Source organism: Myotis davidii, unplaced genomic scaffold, assembly GCF_000327345.1.
Source record: "Myotis davidii unplaced genomic scaffold, ASM32734v1 scaffold104, whole genome shotgun sequence".
In the NCBI taxonomy this organism is placed as follows: Eukaryota; Metazoa; Chordata; class Mammalia; order Chiroptera; family Vespertilionidae; genus Myotis; species Myotis davidii.
Genome location: NW_006296625.1, coordinates 5,450,167 through 5,469,011, shown reverse-complemented (window position 1 = coordinate 5,469,011; position 18,845 = coordinate 5,450,167). Strand labels below are relative to the sequence as shown.

At 33.9% G+C, this 18,845-nt stretch overlaps 1 protein-coding gene across 1 annotated transcript in view; it reads left to right on the top strand.

Annotated features, from left to right (window-relative positions):
- PHIP (pleckstrin homology domain interacting protein) overlaps positions 1–18,845 on the top strand; it is a 167,658-nt gene that overhangs the window by 11,795 nt on the left and 137,018 nt on the right. Inside the window, exons 4-5 of the mRNA XM_006772207.2 lie at positions 16,115–16,265; positions 16,359–16,457. Of these exons, the coding sequence (XP_006772270.1) occupies positions 16,115–16,265; positions 16,359–16,457 (250 nt within the window). The remainder of the gene's footprint in view (positions 1–16,114; positions 16,266–16,358; positions 16,458–18,845) is intronic.

Below are 18,845 nucleotides of genomic sequence, written 5' to 3'. Positions count from 1 at the left end.
TGGCTGGTGACTAACCGCTCCGAAGTGGTATTAGCATTTCACCGGCAGGCTCATCGGCAGCAGCGGAACCGTGGCGAGACGTGATCTAATTTTTGTTTTTCTTTCCTTCTCTCGTTCCTTTTTGCTTGCTTTAAATGCAGAGCTATGTTTTTTTTTGTTGGAGGGATTCAGATGTGTGAGAGTTGGCCTTCACCACATCTTGCATTTACCAAAACAGCGTTCGCAGAAGTGTAAAAAAAAGCCTGTTAATGCCCTAAAGCCAGAAGTTGAGCAGGCTTTTTTTCTAATTTTGCTGATGCTGGTGTTCTGCCCCTTGTCCGATGAACTGTTCCTAGAGGCCACTGAAGCGTCTTTATTTTCTTTGGCCACGCATTTAGTGAAGATGGAACTTGGGAAGTAAAAGTTTTCCGATATTACTTGGGATAGATTTTGTTAAATCGTTGAAAAAATGCCTACTACTTAGTTTTGTGGGTTTTCAGGATGGATATTTTAGTAATTTGTAGAAATTGACTTCTAAATGTGGACCTATTACTTTAGGACTGTGACTGTGAAAAGTAAGGTATCTGTATCTGGGAGTTCTGTGTATTTCCCATGTTCTTTTCTCCTAAACTGATTTAGGTTATTTGTATGAATATGTGCGTGTGTGTTGGGCAGTTAAAGCACTCACTCGGGGCAAATCAAGCATTTAAAATTTATGCATGCATTGATTTTCTGAGACATATTTGCAGCTGATGTTGTGATGTAGTTAATGACTGTTACTTAATGAGGGCTTCTGAAACATTTGGACGTTTCAAAGCTAGCTTAGAATTGAATGGCTTGAGTAGGGTGAAGGCATGACGTGATTTTGATTTGATGGCTTTCCCTTTCATTTGGATGTAGAACATTTAACGAGTCTAAATCTCTTATGATTTAATATAGGTTGTTGATAAATGCCTACATCTGTTGAAATAAGCAAGGGCACTAAGGTTTATTAGTAAATTTAATGGAAACTTTAATAGTTTGCAAGTAGTGATTTAGGCTAGTTTCATTCAGTACTTGGCTAAAATGAATAGAGTTTGAAGCCAACTCAAATTCATTAACTGCAGTATTTAAATTTTTAGATTGTAATCTTTGACAAAATCTAAAGTGCCTTCCTTGTTATTCCAAAAAATTACAAAGATTATAATTTTCTTTTTTAAGAATTGGGCAGATTTTACAAAACTCATCTTTGCATCTTATAAAAACCAACAACCCCAAGTTCTTAAAGATTGCTGTGTTTTCTTGGAGACAGTTGGTAATGTTATATTTATATTTTTAAAATGAAGTGGTAAATGGTATCTGGCCAAATAAGGGGAATGTCTTATCCTTGTAGGAATATTGTTTTGTTTTCTCCAGTAACAAAAAGGGCACCAATGGTGATTTTTAGTTAATTTAATTTTTTGAGAGGGTTTCTTGTCTCTCAAATATTAATGCATTTATATTCCTGGCTCTTTCTCAAAACTTAGGACACAATAAATAGAGTCTTCATCGGTATTAATTATGGACATCCGCCTGTTTCGCACGGAAGTGGTTCTTACTTGGAGTGTTTTCATCTTTATACTAGAACAGTCATGTTGGCATTTCATGAGACAGTTAAAATTCTCATTAGAATTCGAGTTCTCTTTTTATTCATTCAGCATGTTGCTCACTCCGTATCTACTGGATACAAGGCATCATTCAAGGTGCTTTCATATTCATCAAACTATATCTAGGTGTGTAGGTATGCTGTTTAACTTCGACTTTTTAATTGAGATTTAGTTAACTCTAAAAACATTTTGGAACAACAGGTATCTGAGCACATTCTTGTTTAATAGTAAGTAGGATCTTGAATTTTATGTCTAGATGAACATGCAAAACTTTGTATAGTATTCTCTATTGTCTTAATTTATTCTTATGACTTAAACATGTTTAACTTCGTTGCCCTTCAAATTGCTTTTATTTGACATTGATTTGAAGACTTTTGGTGAGTGAAACCAAAATAACTATCTTTGATAGGTGGTTTCAGTAAGTGGCTGCCTCTACCTGGAAATTTGTTGTTACATTCCTGATAAATGAGTAATATTTTAAACGGAAGAATTCATATGTCAGATCGAATTTTCTAGAAAAATCTCAAATTACAGTTATTTAGAATAGGAAGTAATATTTGTATTTATGAGCTTAAAAATAGGCGTAGATTAGTATCTGCAATCAGCCTACAGATACAATCAGTGATTGATTTTACCAAGAGAAAAGTGGAGATTTATGAGCAGTTTTAAAAGTTTACAGATTTTTTAAAAAAATTGATGTGTTTATTTCAAGTGTGACTGATAAAACTTCATTGTGATTATTCCCTCTACCTTAAGATTTAAAATATTTTTGATAGGAAATTAAAGGTTTTTTTTAAAAAAAATTTTGCTCTGTGATATATGTCTTAGTTTTATATTTTTAAAAACAGGAGGTCGATTTAAAGCACAAGGGCATTTTAAAAAACTTTTATCAGAATTCTTATTTTTTAAATGGAGTGAGGCTTTGGAGGCAAACTACAGAATAGGAAAACTCAAATAATTTTTGGACAATTATTTGTTTATTTCTTAGTTTGCATGATGGAATTAGTTCGTTTGTTAACTTCCCTTTCTAGTTGCACCTTACTTAGTGATGGTTGCGTATTTATGAATTTTTACTCATTTTTACTAGATTTGGGACTCTGATCACATTTCTTGATTACATGGCTTTTTTCTTTCTTTCCAAAGCAGGGTTCATGTTTTGCCAGTTTGTTGAAATGATAATAATATTTATTTTTATGTTTTGTAGTGGTATTTACATTACTTAAAATGATTCCACTTTATTAGAAATCATTCTATTTAAGTGAAATGATTGGGAGTCAGGAGATGTGGGGTTGTGATCTTAGCCCTACCAATAGTTAACCTGCAGGTAATCTCCAGCAAGTCATTTCTGGAGCCCCAGTTATTCATGAAATAAGTGAATTACAATTTTTCTAATCTGAAAATAGGTTTTTGAAATAGAAATAGCAATACATTGTCCCTAATAGTTCAACTCTTTCCGTTCGGAATTTTATTATCCGAAACACAGAAAAGCAGATACAGAGAAATCATGCAGATTTTAACATTTTATAAATGCTTTTGATAGTGCCATTGTTAGGTTGTAGTATGATTTCTCTTTGCAAGGATGAAAATTTTTAAGACAGTAACTACATTGTCCACTACCTCTTTACCCTCTAAGTTAGTATGATTTTCGGTATGGTTTAAGTTACTAGGTTTAGTGAATTATTGGTGGTCTTAAATTCAGAGGTGGATAGAAACCATGGTTAAGAATTACTTAGTTATGTATCAAGTATTTAGTGTGCTGATTAATGTGAAAGTTAAGGTAAAAAACATAGGAGACCAGTTTTAGGGAAAAAATACAGAACACTTTAAATGTTTTTGAGTCAAGGAATCTCATTCTATATTAGAGATAACATAGTACTTTTCAAAACTTAACCAGTATAATTTGGAGTGGGGTGTGCCATATGAAGTAAGTGTGTGTTGCAGAGTTTCCATTTCCTTTTTTAGTGGGGTATCAATGAAATAGTAAGCTTAGCTTGGTAGCCTCTAAAACAGGGCTTTAATGTATCATGATCATCATAACAAATGAAATGTTAGCTGAAGTGGACAAAATTTCATCTTATACATGTAATTATTATAATGGTACTTACATCATTATTTTTAAAAGTGAGAGATTTATAAACATTTCAAAATTAAGTATCTGTTAAAATCTTGATACCTTGAATTGGCCTTATGCAAAGAGGAAGTTGTATTATCTTCTCCCTAACTACATAGTGATGTTTTGATTGTTATGGGGTAGAATAATAAGTACTTCAGGAGTCTGTTTCCCAGTCTATGAAATGGGCTAATAATAGCACCTATGTTGTAAGATTCTGTGAGTGATAACAGATTGGCACAAGTCACATGCTAATTATTAAGGGTTTGTGTTTGCTATTACTAGAACTATAGTAGTTATAATAAAGTTTGTTCCAATTATAGCTTTCTAATGTATTAAAGTTCATTTTAAGAAAAACATTATTTCAGAAACAAGTATACATAACTTTCTGAACATAACAGCTAAAGTATAAAAAAGGGCACTTAAAAACTTCAGAAAATACTACTAATATAATATGCTCTTGACCGGAATCGAACCTGGGACCTTTCAGTCCACAGGTCGACGCTCAATCCACTGAGCCAAACCGGTTTCGGCACTAATATAATTACTTTTAGATTCAAGAATAAGAAAGCCTAAGATATAAAAAAAGTATAGTAAATACCAAAAATAAATAATTCTTTAAAAATGTTGGGTAGAATATCTAGAAAACTTTTGATGGTCTGTATAGTGATTCAAACAAGACTATTTTTCTGTAATAACATTAAGAAGTATTTGGGTGTTTGAAATATCCAGAATTGATTAGAGGATATATGCCTTTTTCTTTTGATAGGTGACATTTAGGAATATGTGAAGGATGCATCTGACTCCTCCTATCCAGAGATTTATGTAATTTAAAATCATCACAATAGTTTGTATTCTTTTTGGAAATTGTCAGTATTTTGCCAGTCTGGCTTAATACTATGTATGTTTTTAAATAAAGAGTTTAATGAAGACTTATAAAAATTCTTGTGAACATTAGGTTAAATACTATGAATATCAATTTTTTAATCCACTTGGTATCTCTTTATTAGATAACTAGAAATTCCTTTCACTTACTGCAGCCATACTCCCCCGCTCCCCCAAGCTTGTTGTTATATATCATATCACTAGAGAATTGTAGCAAATAAAATTGTATTTTACCCAACTTATTCTGGATAAATAATACCAAACAGGTTGATTTAACTCTTGCTAGTATTCCCTCACAAAATTTTAGAATTCAGAATATTGCAATACTAAGCAAAGGGGCAGTTATACTAAACATACCCATTTAGTATCACTTTCCATCTTAATGTATTTTTAATTAACTTTAAGAAAGTCATTACAATGAGTTCTATTAGAAAAATTATTAAAAAATTATTAGCAGTAAAAATTTAGGTTAAGTTGCTTTCATAATTAGATCTAAAGTGAAAAAAGACTATTTGATAATAGGAACCAAATTGAAATTTTTAGGAATAAATTTAAAATGTGTAAAGTTACCAATTTCTGTGTTTTTGTTTTGTTTGTGAGTTGCTATGTTTGTGAAATAGTAATTTATGAAAATTAATTATTTAGGAATTATTAAATATGTTACTGAGCATATGGAATATAGATTTTAAATATTTTATAACAGATTGGGGAAATGATAATACTTTTTATTGAATTTGAGATTTGAGGGTACTGAAAAATCAAATTATGATGATGCACATAGAAATATTTAGGTGTAAGAAGCTTTGGTCTCTATAGAGAAGTCAGTCATTAGGTTTAAATCAGGTCTACCTTTAGTTATTTGTCGTCCGTCCCCCCCTCCCACAGTGTTTGGAGCTCAAGGATCATTTAAGGAAGAGGATGGTTGGATGAGAAGTTTTGATACTAAGAAAAATTAGGTAGCAACATGGTCTGATACAGCTTCTACTTAGTTAAAAGTAATTGAAATTGTAAGAGATGTGATTTGTTGTATAAGGCTTAGTAAGTTGTTACTATTCATAACAGCATAAATGGTGGCAGCCTTCTGCAAAGGAAGCACATAAAAAAATCTATGTAGTGATTCTGGACTCCAGACAGCCTGTTGTCATGGGGGCATGACCCATTTGGTTTCTGTCATGGATAAATAAGAGGCGCATAGTCTTCTCAAAGGTTATAATATAAATCTTCTCAGAGGTTATAATATAAATGCAAGAAATATTTATCTTTGCTTATGTCACTTGGTTCTAGTTTAGTTTTGGGGTGTGGAAATAATAAATTCTAGGCAACTTGGAGAAATACACATTTTCTGAAACAACTTTACTTCTTTTGTATATGTGGTGTTAGTTATTTTGAGTACAGTGTTTGAAACAAACATTACTAAAAATGAAACTGGGCATTCTCTTAAAATTACTTACTTTGGCATCTTAAGCATAAACTTTTTAAGAATTTTCCATCTTTAAATTAATAGATACGAACTTTTTCAACAGAATTATAAATTTGAATTTTAAATTACTAAATAAGTGTTTTAAAGAGGACTTTTTATTACACAAATTTTGCTTAGCAAATATGACTTGATTTAAAAACAAAACTTCAAAATGTATTTAAATAGTTAAGCTTTGTTGTGTTTCAAATTAATTTTTATAGAGAATCTTTGTGTTTTGTGGAAAACTTAATTCTGGATAGGTTTGGGTGGGTGTTTTTTGTTCTTTTTTGTTGTTTTTTTAGCAGAATATAGCTTGTGATGAATAAAATTTGAAAGCAATATTGCATTTTCTTTAAATGAAAAATTTGTATTGATAATTGTATTTATCATACTGACTGAATTATCTAAATGAATTCTTAGGTGGTTGACTAAATTGTGAGTGAGTATAAGACAGTCTTTCAAGTGTGTTTATTCACAGTTAAGAGTAAATAGACCACCAAGATCAGTTTTGACAACTAATACTATTCTATATTAATTTCATTATACATCTAATTATAAATAAATCATAGGCAAGTAAGAGTACTTCTGAGAACAGTTTCCCAGCTTAGAAGATTTGACTTGAAAGTGGTTATATGGGCTCTAGTAAGTTTATAATCATGAAACATGTGACAATTGGGGGGCGGGGGTAATGTTTTGAGAAGGAAACTGTAATGTAATAAAAATAACAGTTAACTTAAAATTGGAAGATCTGGGTTTGATTACTGTTTTTCTTTTTAAATGTATGACCTTGGACATACTACATAACCTTTGGTCTTCAGTTTTCTTTACTTGTGAAGTGGGTAGATACTCGTTTGTGAAGATAAATTTGGAGAATACTTGGCACAGAGTATCCTTCCTATATAATAAAAGCCTAATTTGCAAATTGTCCCCTTGTCTGGGAGTTCGGGGCGGGGGTGGAGGGGAGGCAGCCAAACATCCTAGGCCCCTCCCCTGGGCCAGCCCCGCCCTGGTCACCAGTGGTGGCAGGCAGCCGGGGGAATGGAGGACCCAGCCGGCAGCTGCTAGGGACCCTACCTGTGCATGAATTTCGTGCACTGGGCCTCTAGTTTCATATATTTGTCTATGTGAAGATGCTATTAGTAAAATTACTCAGAAAAAACGTACACTTGCTTTAATGAATATAGATAAAATTTAACATATACTTTGTAATAATGGTAAGAAATTTATAATTATAACTAGAAGTTTTGGGAAGTTTAGGGGCTGGGTTTTAATAATAGGCTTATAAAGTGATTAAATAGCAAATAGATTTTTTAAATTTATGGATTTTTGTTTATGTGCTAAATAGTCATACAAATAGTAAATAAAGCCCGTTAAGCTGACCTTTTATTAATATAATTAACTTATTTTTAATCCTCACCTGAGGATATGGTGTTTTTTTTTTCTTTTTTCACTAATTTTTAGAGAGAGAGGAAGGGAGGGGGAGAGAGAAAAACATCTATTGTTTGCTTTCCATACTTGCCCTGACTAGAAGTCAAAACTGCAAGCTAGGCCGAAACCGATTTGGCTCAGTGGATAGAGCGTCGGCCTGCGGACTGAAGGGCCCCAGGTTCGATTCCGGTCAAGGGCATGTACCTGGGTTGCGGGCACATCCCCAGTGGGGGGTGTGCAGGAGGCAGCTGATCGATGTTTCTCTCTCATTGATGTTTCTGACTCTCTGTCTCTCTCCCTTCCTCTCTGTAAAAAATCAATAAAATATATTTTAAAAAAACCAAAAAAACCTGCAAGCTAGATGTGTACCCTGACTGGAAATCGAACCTACAACCCTTGGTGTACTGATGACGCTCCAACCAACTGAGCCACCCAGCCAGGGCTAAGCTGACCTTTTAGTACTCAGAACTAGAGTAGAAAGCAAAAGCAGATAGCCTTTGAGATCTGAAAAAATAGTGAGAAAATAGATGAGACAATCTGAAAAACACTCTTTTTAGAACCAATCAGCTTTTCTAGAAATGAAGGACCTAGGCAAATCAAATCATACTAGTGGTAATTATGAGGTGGATCTTATTTTCATAGGGACCTCTTATATGCTAGACAAAGGACTGGCATTTTCTCAGAGGTAAATTTAAGTCATTGGAATTAATATGTTGATCTAGTTTCACTTGGAAAAGATCCTTAAAAAGATGACCTTTTTTCTCCTTGTTTAGGTCTAGAAAGATTTTTTTTAACATGAAAGGTAACATGTAAAAGCACCTCTTGGTACTATGATTACCTCACAAGGTGGTGATCTTAAAGTCCTAGTCTTATAGATGAGGACATTGAGACTTCAAGTAAAATGTTTTTCCCATGCTCAGTTGGAAACTTAAATCTAGGTGATCTGACTTTAGAGCCCTTAATCAAACCTTGATCTTTTCTTTAAAAGTTGATTAGAGAAGTTCTTAATGATAGTATATCTGGTAGAATATAGTGGCTTCCAGGTTCTTTATATTCTCGTTCCACTGATAACACCTACATTTAAACAATACCTTCCACTGATAATGAGAAAATTTTCTTGGTTCGAGGGGATGGCTGTTAATATGAAGTAGCATACCATGCAGAAGCAGGTTGGTTTATCGCAAAATGCAGGAGAATAAACCACTCAAAGAGCTGTTTCTTTTCTTTGGTTCTTCCTTGCTACAATTCATATTTTCAGGAGATTATCCTATTGTTCAATTTGTAATTGATAATTCTAGAAATGTTTTATATATGCAGTCTGAGAAAAGAGTGCTACAGATTTATGATTGGGCCAAGATGGAGAAAGTATGAGCACAGTTGCCTTTGTTTTGCAGAATTGTATTTACCCCTATTGCGGGGAAAGTTACTAGAACCAAGGGTCATTCCTTATATCTGGGTGGGTAAATTATGGATGACATGGGCAAACTGTGCGGATCTGCTTTGCAAGGCTCCTAAGCTAAAGTTAATACCTTTTAAAAAGAGTTGCATATAGATAGTATTTCCCAAAGACTAAAATATTACCATCTGACACTGTATAGAATATATTTGCTGACCTCTGTTTTATATAATGTAATATACTTACAAAAAGGATAATTAAGTTTAATTCAGGTTTTAGCCATTAATTATAGACAGTTAACAAAAGATTGTTGTTGTTACTGGTATAGCAAGTGATTCTCAATTGGTATTGGAGGTAGGGACAGGGATATGAAAAGTTTGAAAAGGTTCTGGCCAGTCCATTCTAAGTCAGGGGTGGGCAAACTTTCTGACTCGAGGGCCACAATGGGTTCTTAAACTGGACCGGAGGGCCGGAACAAAAGCATGGATGGAGTGTTTGTGTGAACTAATATAAATTCAAAGTAAACGTCATTACATAAAAGGGTATGGTCTTCTTTTTTTTTTTTTTTTTAGTTTTTTTCATTTCAAACGGGCCAGATCCGCCCCGCGGGCCGTAGTTTGCCCATGGCTGGTCTAGGTTAATAGTAATCAAATTTTACAGTCTTAACCCTTTTGGTGTAATTTACTTATACCTCTCTTGTAACTTTATTTTTAATTTTCCACATATAAGAGGAAACTTTTTTTAAATTCTTTTATTCCTTTTTTTAAATATATTGGGGTGACACTGGTTAAAATTATACAGGTTTTAGGTGCACAGTTCTATAGCGCATGATCTATACACTGTGTATTCACCAAGTCAGGTCTCCGTCCATTACCATTTCTCCCCACTACACCCTCCTCCACTATCCCCCGCTTGCCTCTCCCTGGCAGTCACCATGATGTCCCCGTGAATTTTTTCTTTTTCTTTTTGCTCAATACCTCCACACCCCTGACCTAGCCTTCCCACCATCCCATAACTGTCAGCTTGCTCAGAGTCTGTCTCTGTTTTGCTTGTTAGTTCATTTTGTTCCTAAGATTCCACATATGAGTGAAATCACATGGTATTTGTCTTTCTCTGGCTGGTTTATTTCATTTAACATAATGCTCTCCAGATCTATCCATGCTGTCACAAAGGGTAAGATTTCCTTTTTTTGTTTTACAGCTAAGTAGTATTCCATTATGTAAATGTACCACAGCCCTTTTATCCAATCATCTACTGATAATTGGGCTGCTTCCAAATCTTGGCTATTATAAATAATGCTGCAATGAACAAAGGGGTGCATATATTCTTTTGAATTAGTGTTTTGGGTTTCTTCAGATAAGCTCCCAGAAGTTAAATTGCAGGGTCATAAAGCAGTTTGATTTTTTTATTTTTTGAGGTAACTCCATACTGCTTTCTCTCCACAGTGGTTGTACCAGTCTTCATTCCCAACAGTGCGCTAGGGTTTTCTTTCTCCACATCCTTGCCAACACTTGCTGTTTGTTGATTTCTTAATAATAGCCATGCTGACAGATGTGAGGTGATAGATATCTCATTGTTCATTGGCACTTTAAGAGGGCGCCTGTGTCTTTAGTGGACTTCTCTCTCTCCCTGCTGGTCAGAAGCCCTGGTGCTTTTCACAGCCAAATGTTATGTGGGTGCCTCTTCCTAGCTTTTGGTGCTCTGGGCTGGGGTGGGGTGGGGGGGCTGTCTTGGTGTCCACTCCACGCTTCTCAGGTAGAGCCTATGGCCAAGACATCCTTCCAGCACCTCAGCTGCCTCTGTGGGTGCAGGACCAGTTCTTTTCACGTCTCTGCCCTTCCTACCAGTCTTGATATGGCTTCTGTAAATCCTTGGTTATGAGACTTCTCTTCAGCTAGTCTTCAGTTGGTTATTCAGGATGATTGTTCTATAACTTAGTTTTAATTCCAGTTTGTTCTTGGGAGGAGGTGAGTGTACCTCCCACCTACTTCGTTGTAGGCTTAGACCTCCCTCTTTTTAAATTTAAGAGTTTAAAGTTTTAATCTTAGTAATGTACAAAAGTAGGATTGATTTTCCTTCAGCCATTTTGGTAGAGTATTAGTTTTATCTTTTACTTGTATTTTAGATTTTTAAGTGTTCCCCTTTACCTATAGGAAATTATGCTCTTGTGCTTATTTTTTTTGTTAGTAGTGAGAATGAACTTTAAAAGGTTTCTTTTTCTGGCTCAGTTTAATGTCATTTTAAAACTATATAAAATGTCTCCTTTATAGCTTGCTTGCACACTGATATATGTATATTTGAAGCAATAGGTATTGTGGGGTTGGGCAGTCTGAATGAGCTCTGGTGTTAGTCTGCCTTGGTTTTCTCATCTCTGCCATCCACTAAATGTGTGACCTTTCATGGTGGTTTTACTTTTTTGCACCATAATTTCTTTATTAATGGGAATAATAATAATACATACCTTTTAGGGTTTTTAAAATAATTAACTTAGTTGTTATATGTAAAACTTACCACACTTACCGCAAAGTCTAGCGTTTAGTGTTCAGTCATTATGTTTTAGCTCTGTAAGTGTTATTACTATTTATCACACTTTAACTTCATAATTTGGTCATGTTTTTTTATGTGTTGAATATCTAAAGAGCTTGAAAGCAGCTCTGGTCATGGAAAATAATGGGTATATTAGAACTGAGGATGTCAAGTTGTGTTTTGTTTTTCCCAAATGATAATGTATAAATAGTTACTGAGAATTCAAATATAGATATTTTGGAGAAGGCACTTTATTAGAATATCATTTCAAGTTTTCCTTTTTGTTTTAATTTCCTTTAAATTATTTATTAGTGTAAGTAAATAAAGTAATACTTTGTTCAAACCCCAAAAGGCTAATGTTAAAGATAGGGCTTTCACTAATTTGAAAATTAAAAGTTATATTTGTGTAGTCATAATGAGCTATTTTAACTTTTTAAATTTGTTCTTGGTTTTACTTTTTAAATATTGACCATGGGTCAGTAGTGGCATGGGTTAATATTCATGAAGAATAATGTTTAGAAAAAGACAGTAGCAAATGATAATTTTAATGTTTTCCTTTAATATGTACTGTGTGTGACAAAGTTGGGACCAGATGGGCATATATGGTCCCTGTTCTCTTATAGTTTGTGATGAACTTGAAAATTTAAAATGTATAATCATAAACTGATAACATGAGTTAAGGAAAAGTCACTGAGTGTATGCAGCCAAGATACATACAGACTGAATAGGGTAAAAGAAAACAAATAAAATTACACTGGAGAGAAGATCTAAAGCATAGAGAGAGTTGTGTGAAGGGGGTGTGGGGAAATGAGTTCATCACCTGGGAAAAGCCTGACTGAAGAGAGTGCAGGTAAAGAACCTGAAAGGAGATGGGTGTGTCTAAATGTAGACAGTGGAGCTGGAGGGTGTATTGCTGGGAATGTGCCTGGTAAAGCAGAGAGCCAGGAATGGACCAGAAATGTGTGTCAGGGTTTGTAGACAATGTTAAGGATTTGAATCTGTTAAGAATAAGGAAAGCCTCTTTTAGGTAAGGGTGACTTGACCAGATATAGGTTTTCTGAAAGAGCATTCATTCAAAGGAAAATAGAGAATAGATTGGATTGAGGTAGAGGACATGAGTAGATGTTGGAAAGATGGGAGTTTATTGCAAAGATGATTTGAGGTTGAGCTGTTATTGTGGTGAAGGAGAGAGAGAGCTGCATTTAAGGATGGGAAGGACAAATCAGTTGGATTTGGTGAAACTGCTTGGATATTGGGAATGAGGGAGGAGGGAGAAATGGGCAAATAAAAAAATGACATCTTGATTTGAGGCTGTGTATATGGTATTGCCGTGTTGGAGGGTTTTGGCATGAGGCTTAAGAGTTCATTTTTACATGATGAGTTGAGAAGGCTTTGGGATTTCAAAGAAAGATGTCTTCTAAGAAAGTGTGATATGTATAAGGACTGTCCAAGAAGAGAGTATAGAGTGTGAAGAAAAGGAGTTCTGGAGCTGGTGTCCAGGATCTCAGACCATAAGGAACTTACTGTTTAGTGGCTAAATAGAAGAAAAGTCAAAATGAAGACATGAAAATATGGAGAGTGCTTCTGCATATATGCAGAGTGCTTCTGCATATTTTCATGTCTTCATTTTTTTTAACAATTTATTAAGCACTCAGTCTAAGTACTGCATTTAAGTACTGGGTTGACAGGTAAACAGGGCCTAATTTCATGCTTATGCAGGACATGGACCATAAATTGGCAGTTTTAGTATAGTGTCAGGGGTCTTATGAACCCCCCAAACAAGGCAAGATTGTGGTAGTACTATATATGTGGTTTTTTCAGGGTTGGGGAAAAGGAACATAACTATCATTAGATTCCCACTGAGGTCTGGGTATTATTAAGGAAAATTAATACAATATAAGTATTACAAACTGTTGGGGATGGGGTCATAAAGGAACATTTGGGAAGGAGTATATAATGTGCTATGGAAACACAAAAGAAGGCAGTGGTAATAATATAACAGGTCAGGTAAGGCAGTAAAACATTGACTGCGACTTGAAAGAGAATGATAGTGGAGGTGGGTGGGTAAAGAATAGATTTTAAGCAGAGAGATCAGCTTGTATAAAGTCTCAAAAGCCAGGAAGCATGAGGAGTTTAAGCATTGAAAGTATCTCTTGTAACTAAAATGAAAGTTGATTTTGAAAAATTGTAATCAAGAAAATATTTAGTCAGGAAAAAGTGGATTCATAATATTTTATTAAAAGATGAAATTCTGCAATAAGGATTTTCAGGTTTGTTACCTGAAATGTATTTTGCAAAAAGACTCTAATACAGGATCATCACAGAATTAACATTAAGAAGTAATCAACTTTCTTGTTAAAGTAAAATTTTACAAGGAATTTTGATCAATTTAAAGAAGTCACATTAGAATAATTATCATATACAAATTTAGATCTGGAAGGGACATAAATATTTTAGATACTTTTTAAAGTTTTATTGTAAGCAAAATAGGAAAGATTAGAGAATAGTATAAACATATCTAAAAATTCTTATTTTGGTATTTTCTTTTAAATGCTTTTTCTATTTAGCTTATACTGAATCAGATATTTGAAAAAGTATTTTTTGGGGTCAAGATGATACTATTAGGGAAAAAGGGATACTATAGCTAATGAGTTTGGGAAATTGTGCATTGAACACAATTAGATAGTTTTATCTTAAGATTTTTCAGAGGCTTTAATGTCATTGTGCGTTGTGAATCTCCAAAGCAGAGATGTAGTGTGTATAATTTGTATTAGAACCTCTTTTTCAGAAGTAGTTAGTCTATCAGTACTTATTGACTATCTATTGTATGTCAGACTGTATAATTTTAAATCACAGTGTGATGGTATGGCTTCATGCAGTCTCATGACAGGAATGTATTATGAGGAAAAGTAAAATAAGTTCCTCTCAATTAGTTTCACCTTAGAAGGATGAATACTAGCTAAGTTTTTAAAAATACCATCATGGTCTTCAGTAGAATATGACAGTTATTATAAGATGGAATGAAATGATTTAATCCCCACACATCTCCTCCAAATAAGTTTTATAAGGAGTTTATACTAAAATTGCCATTACTAAATGAATTTGAGTAGCAGTTCTCAAACTTCTTGGCCTCAGAACCCCCTTACATGAATAAAAATTGTTTAAATTCCTTTGTTTATGTAGATTATAATATCATTTATCATTTAAAAAATAGAAATTTTAAAATGTTTTATTTAAATTTATTTCACATTACTATAATTAACTTTATTTTTTTAATATGCAGTCATTTAATTTTATTTATAAAGCATATACTAACATGAGAATGACAAATATTTTATGGAGAAAAGACAGGATAGAAAATTTGTATATGTTATATAAAAGTTACATATATATATATAAATATATGACATGTGAATGATTATAACATAATGTAAAAATGCAAGGTAAACAGAGAAGAATGAAAAAGGCAAAAGGCCTTACATCAACATTCTTTTTTTTTATTGTTTAAAATATTACAAATAGTAATACATATGTCTCCTTTTTTCCCCATTGACCGTCCCCCACATTACTATAATTAACTTTTAAAATAAAATAATTATTTTCCAAAACAAATTTGTGAGAATAATGTCATTTTTTCATGATGAGTTGTTTTACATTTTTTTTAGAACATTTATTGGTCTAGCTTAATAGAGACAGATTCTTACATATACTTTTGTATTCATTCTGTTGTAACATCACATGTCATGAGGCCTCTGGAAAACACCAAATACTCATGAAAAAAATGATAGTGAAAAGTAAATAGTGTCTTATTATTTGTAATTTTTGCCTGAGGAACTCCCAGAGGTTTTCTGAATACACTTTGAAAACAGCTGAACTAGAGAGTATTATTATTTAGATACTACAACGAGAAATTGTTAGTAACTTGATAATCTCTAAATATAAAGTGATAAAATAGTATACTTTATTTTCTCTAATTCTTTTTAGATTAATATGCAAATATTGTCTATTTACTGAAAATACTGTAGGATAAGTAAATTAGCATTTCATAATGTGTTTTCAAATGTTAGCATAAATTAAGCAATGTTTTCAAGTTGTTCCAGAAATGCTCAAACTTTCTAGTAGGTAGGTTTTTGTTTTTTTTTATACAAGTCAAAATATGTTTCAGTTAATAGTTGGAATTTGGCCTTTATGTTAGATTCTAGGTAAACCATAAAACTCAGCATAGATGCTCTCTCTAAGTCTTTAAAATTTTGTAATGAAAACATGAACAATCAAGTTTATTTAATCCTGAATTATTCTGGAGATACTCTTTATAATATCAAGGATATAAAACATTTTGTTTTGTAGTTTGACTTTTTTAAAAATTAAAATGTTAAACTAAGACATTCCATTTAGATTATAATGCTGTATATTTTTTTCATCGTTCAGTATTTGCATTGACTAGCATCTGTTAATTTATAACTTGGTATATTTAGGTTACTTTAATTCTTTTGTATTTTTCCTCCTCTGTGGTTTAAATGATGGTTGGGTAGCTGTTCTGTTCTGTGAATCAAGTGATTTCACAGAATAAACATAAACTATTCTCCCAAGTAAAATGAAATGTTGACTAGCCAGAACAAATTACTGTATTTTTTAAAGAGTATTTATTTGGTATAAAGAATTATATCACTTTATTTAGCAAATATTACATGTCTTTTATATAATAGGTGAAGTATTACAGACATTTAGCACCTGATCACTTGCTGCAAATATGTCATCGATTAGGACCTCTTCTTGAACAAGAAATTCCACAAAGTGTTCCTGGAGTACAAACTTTATTAGGAGCTGGAAGACAGTCCTTACTACGCACAAACAAAAGTATGAAAAATTTCTGATAGCATTTAGACATTCTTTTCTTATTGTTTGGCTTTGTGCCCTATCTTTGTAACCATAAATATGTGTGTTTAATAGGCTGCAAGCATGTTGTGTGGAAAGGATCTGCTCTGGCTGCATTGCATTGTGGAAGACCACCTGAGTCACCAATTAACTATGGTAGCCCACCCAGCATTGGTGAGTTAAGCTCATTTTCTTTTTTTAAAAAAATATATTTTATTGATTTTTCAGAGAGGAAGGGAGAGGGATAGAGTTAGAAGCATCGATGAGAGAGAAAGATCGATCAGCTGCCTCTTGCACACTCCCTACTGGGGATGTGCCGACAACCAAGGTACATGCCCTTGACCGGAATTGAACCCGGGACCCTTGAGTCCGCAGGCCAACGCTCTACCCACTGAACCAAACCGGTCAGGGCAGTTAAGTTCATTTTCAAGTTGAAAATAAAAATGTGTTTTATTTACTGTTAAATCAGAGAATTTCATATTATGTACATAAGCATTCAAAGAGAAAAAGCTATCAGATTATTTTCTTATATAAGTGATATTAATAGTGAAGAAGTCATCCTCCTATATAATAAAAGGGTAATATGCAAATTGTCTCCACGACCGGGAATTCGACCAGCGAGCGGGGCTGGCTGGCCAGCTGCCCACAGTCCCTCCCCCGGCCGGCCCAGCCTGATCAGCCCCAATTGGGGCGGGCTGCTGGACCCACTATTTCACGAATTCGTGCACTGGGCCTCTAGTAATTTATAATAATCAAAGTGTAATATGCCAATTAGATCGGACATCCTTCCAACATAGATGCAGTGGCGGGGGCTGAGCCGCTTGGACGAGTTTCGTGCATCAGGCCTCTTGTAATATAATTATGGATTGTGTATGTTGTATCTGATTTGGCTAATTAGTTCATTGATATTTTATTTTTACAAAGAATTGTTTACTGCATCGATTTTCAACCATGCACTAGTCGGAATTTTCCTCTTTTCCCTTAGATTGTCAAATGAAAAATGACAATAGCAAAAATGACAATAGCCATCTGGTGTGAATGCCCAGTCTTAAACCATAAATACATAGGTCATATAATAGAGTTGCATCTTATTGGTCATGTCACATAATAATGTTGTATCTGATTGGTTAATATCCTAAATCCTTGTATATAAGTATAGGAAACTGATTTTTATTTAAAGTCACTTTGGAGCAAAAAGTATAGGTAATTACTATTATTATTATTTTCTAAATCAATATTATACCTTCTTTTTATCAGGTCTGCAAAAAACATGTCATTTGTTGTGCTGCAGAATTTTAGTAATTTATGTGAGCCATGAGATGAAAAAGGTTGAAAATCGCTGGATTACTAACTTGTATGTTATTAGGTTGATTTAATGGGCAACTGTATCATAATACAGAACAGTTATAAGGGTGGAAAACAAAAAGTTTGGGTTTTTTTTGTTTTTTTATAAAGCATAGTGCATTTTTTTGCCTTTAAAATTTCAAAGAAAGAAAACTGGTGTAGATAGGTCTTCCTCTTGAAAATGCCTCCTAGATCCTCTTTACCTTATCAGGCCCTTACCTTATCATAGACTCCTACACATCTTATGATGTCTTCCTTTTCTCTCCCTTCCACAAACAAAAGTATGAAAAATTCCAGATCATAGTATATACCACTGTAATATTCCTCTTATTTAATTCTACTTTAGCTATGTTGCTCTTCTGATGAAGGTAGTATAATGACGTTAAGATGTTTTAATCCTATATAATAAGAGCCTAAGATGCTAAGTGTTCGACTGTTCAACCAGTCGCTATGACGCACACTGACCATCAGAGGGTCTGTATCTATTTTTGTTCATCAGTTTATAATGGCAGAGACCTTCATTTTAATCATTGCCTCTTCTATCACTCCATCCTCCTGCCTAGCCATCTATCCAAATACTATTTTTTCCTTTTTGGGGTACTTATTATAGTGATAATATTAGTTTGGAATAATTTTACTGCGAGACAGGCTGGACATGCCCTGGAGCCCTCCTCGACCCCAATGTTGCACCAGTGGGGTCCCTCGACCTGGTCTGCACCCCCGCAATCCGGGACCCCTCGGGGGATGTCAGAGAGATGGTTTTGGCCAATCCCCGCAGGCCAGGCCAACAGATCCCACCAGTGCACAAAAGCACCGGGCCTCTCGTGGTATTATACTTCTTTTACCACCAAGTCTAAACTTGTGAATTTTCAGAGACCTTCATTTTATTTTATTTTATTTTTTTATTATTTTCATGACACTTTATTTTAAAATTCTATTCAAAATGCAAATACTTCTGATATTAGAGAATTAAGAAAATATTTTTTTTTTCCTAGTGAATCACATTTTATGTCTCCTTTTTTTTACCCCCTTGACATTCCGCCGGCCTCCCCTACCTCCCAGTGTCTTGTGTCCATTTGTTATGCTTATATGCATACATACAAGTCCTTTGGTTGATCTCTTACCTCTCTACCCCCTAGCCTACCATCCCCTGCCTTCGCTCTGAGGTTTGAAGGTAGTATTTCTTTTTTAAATTAGTTTTATGTGTGATAAACTATG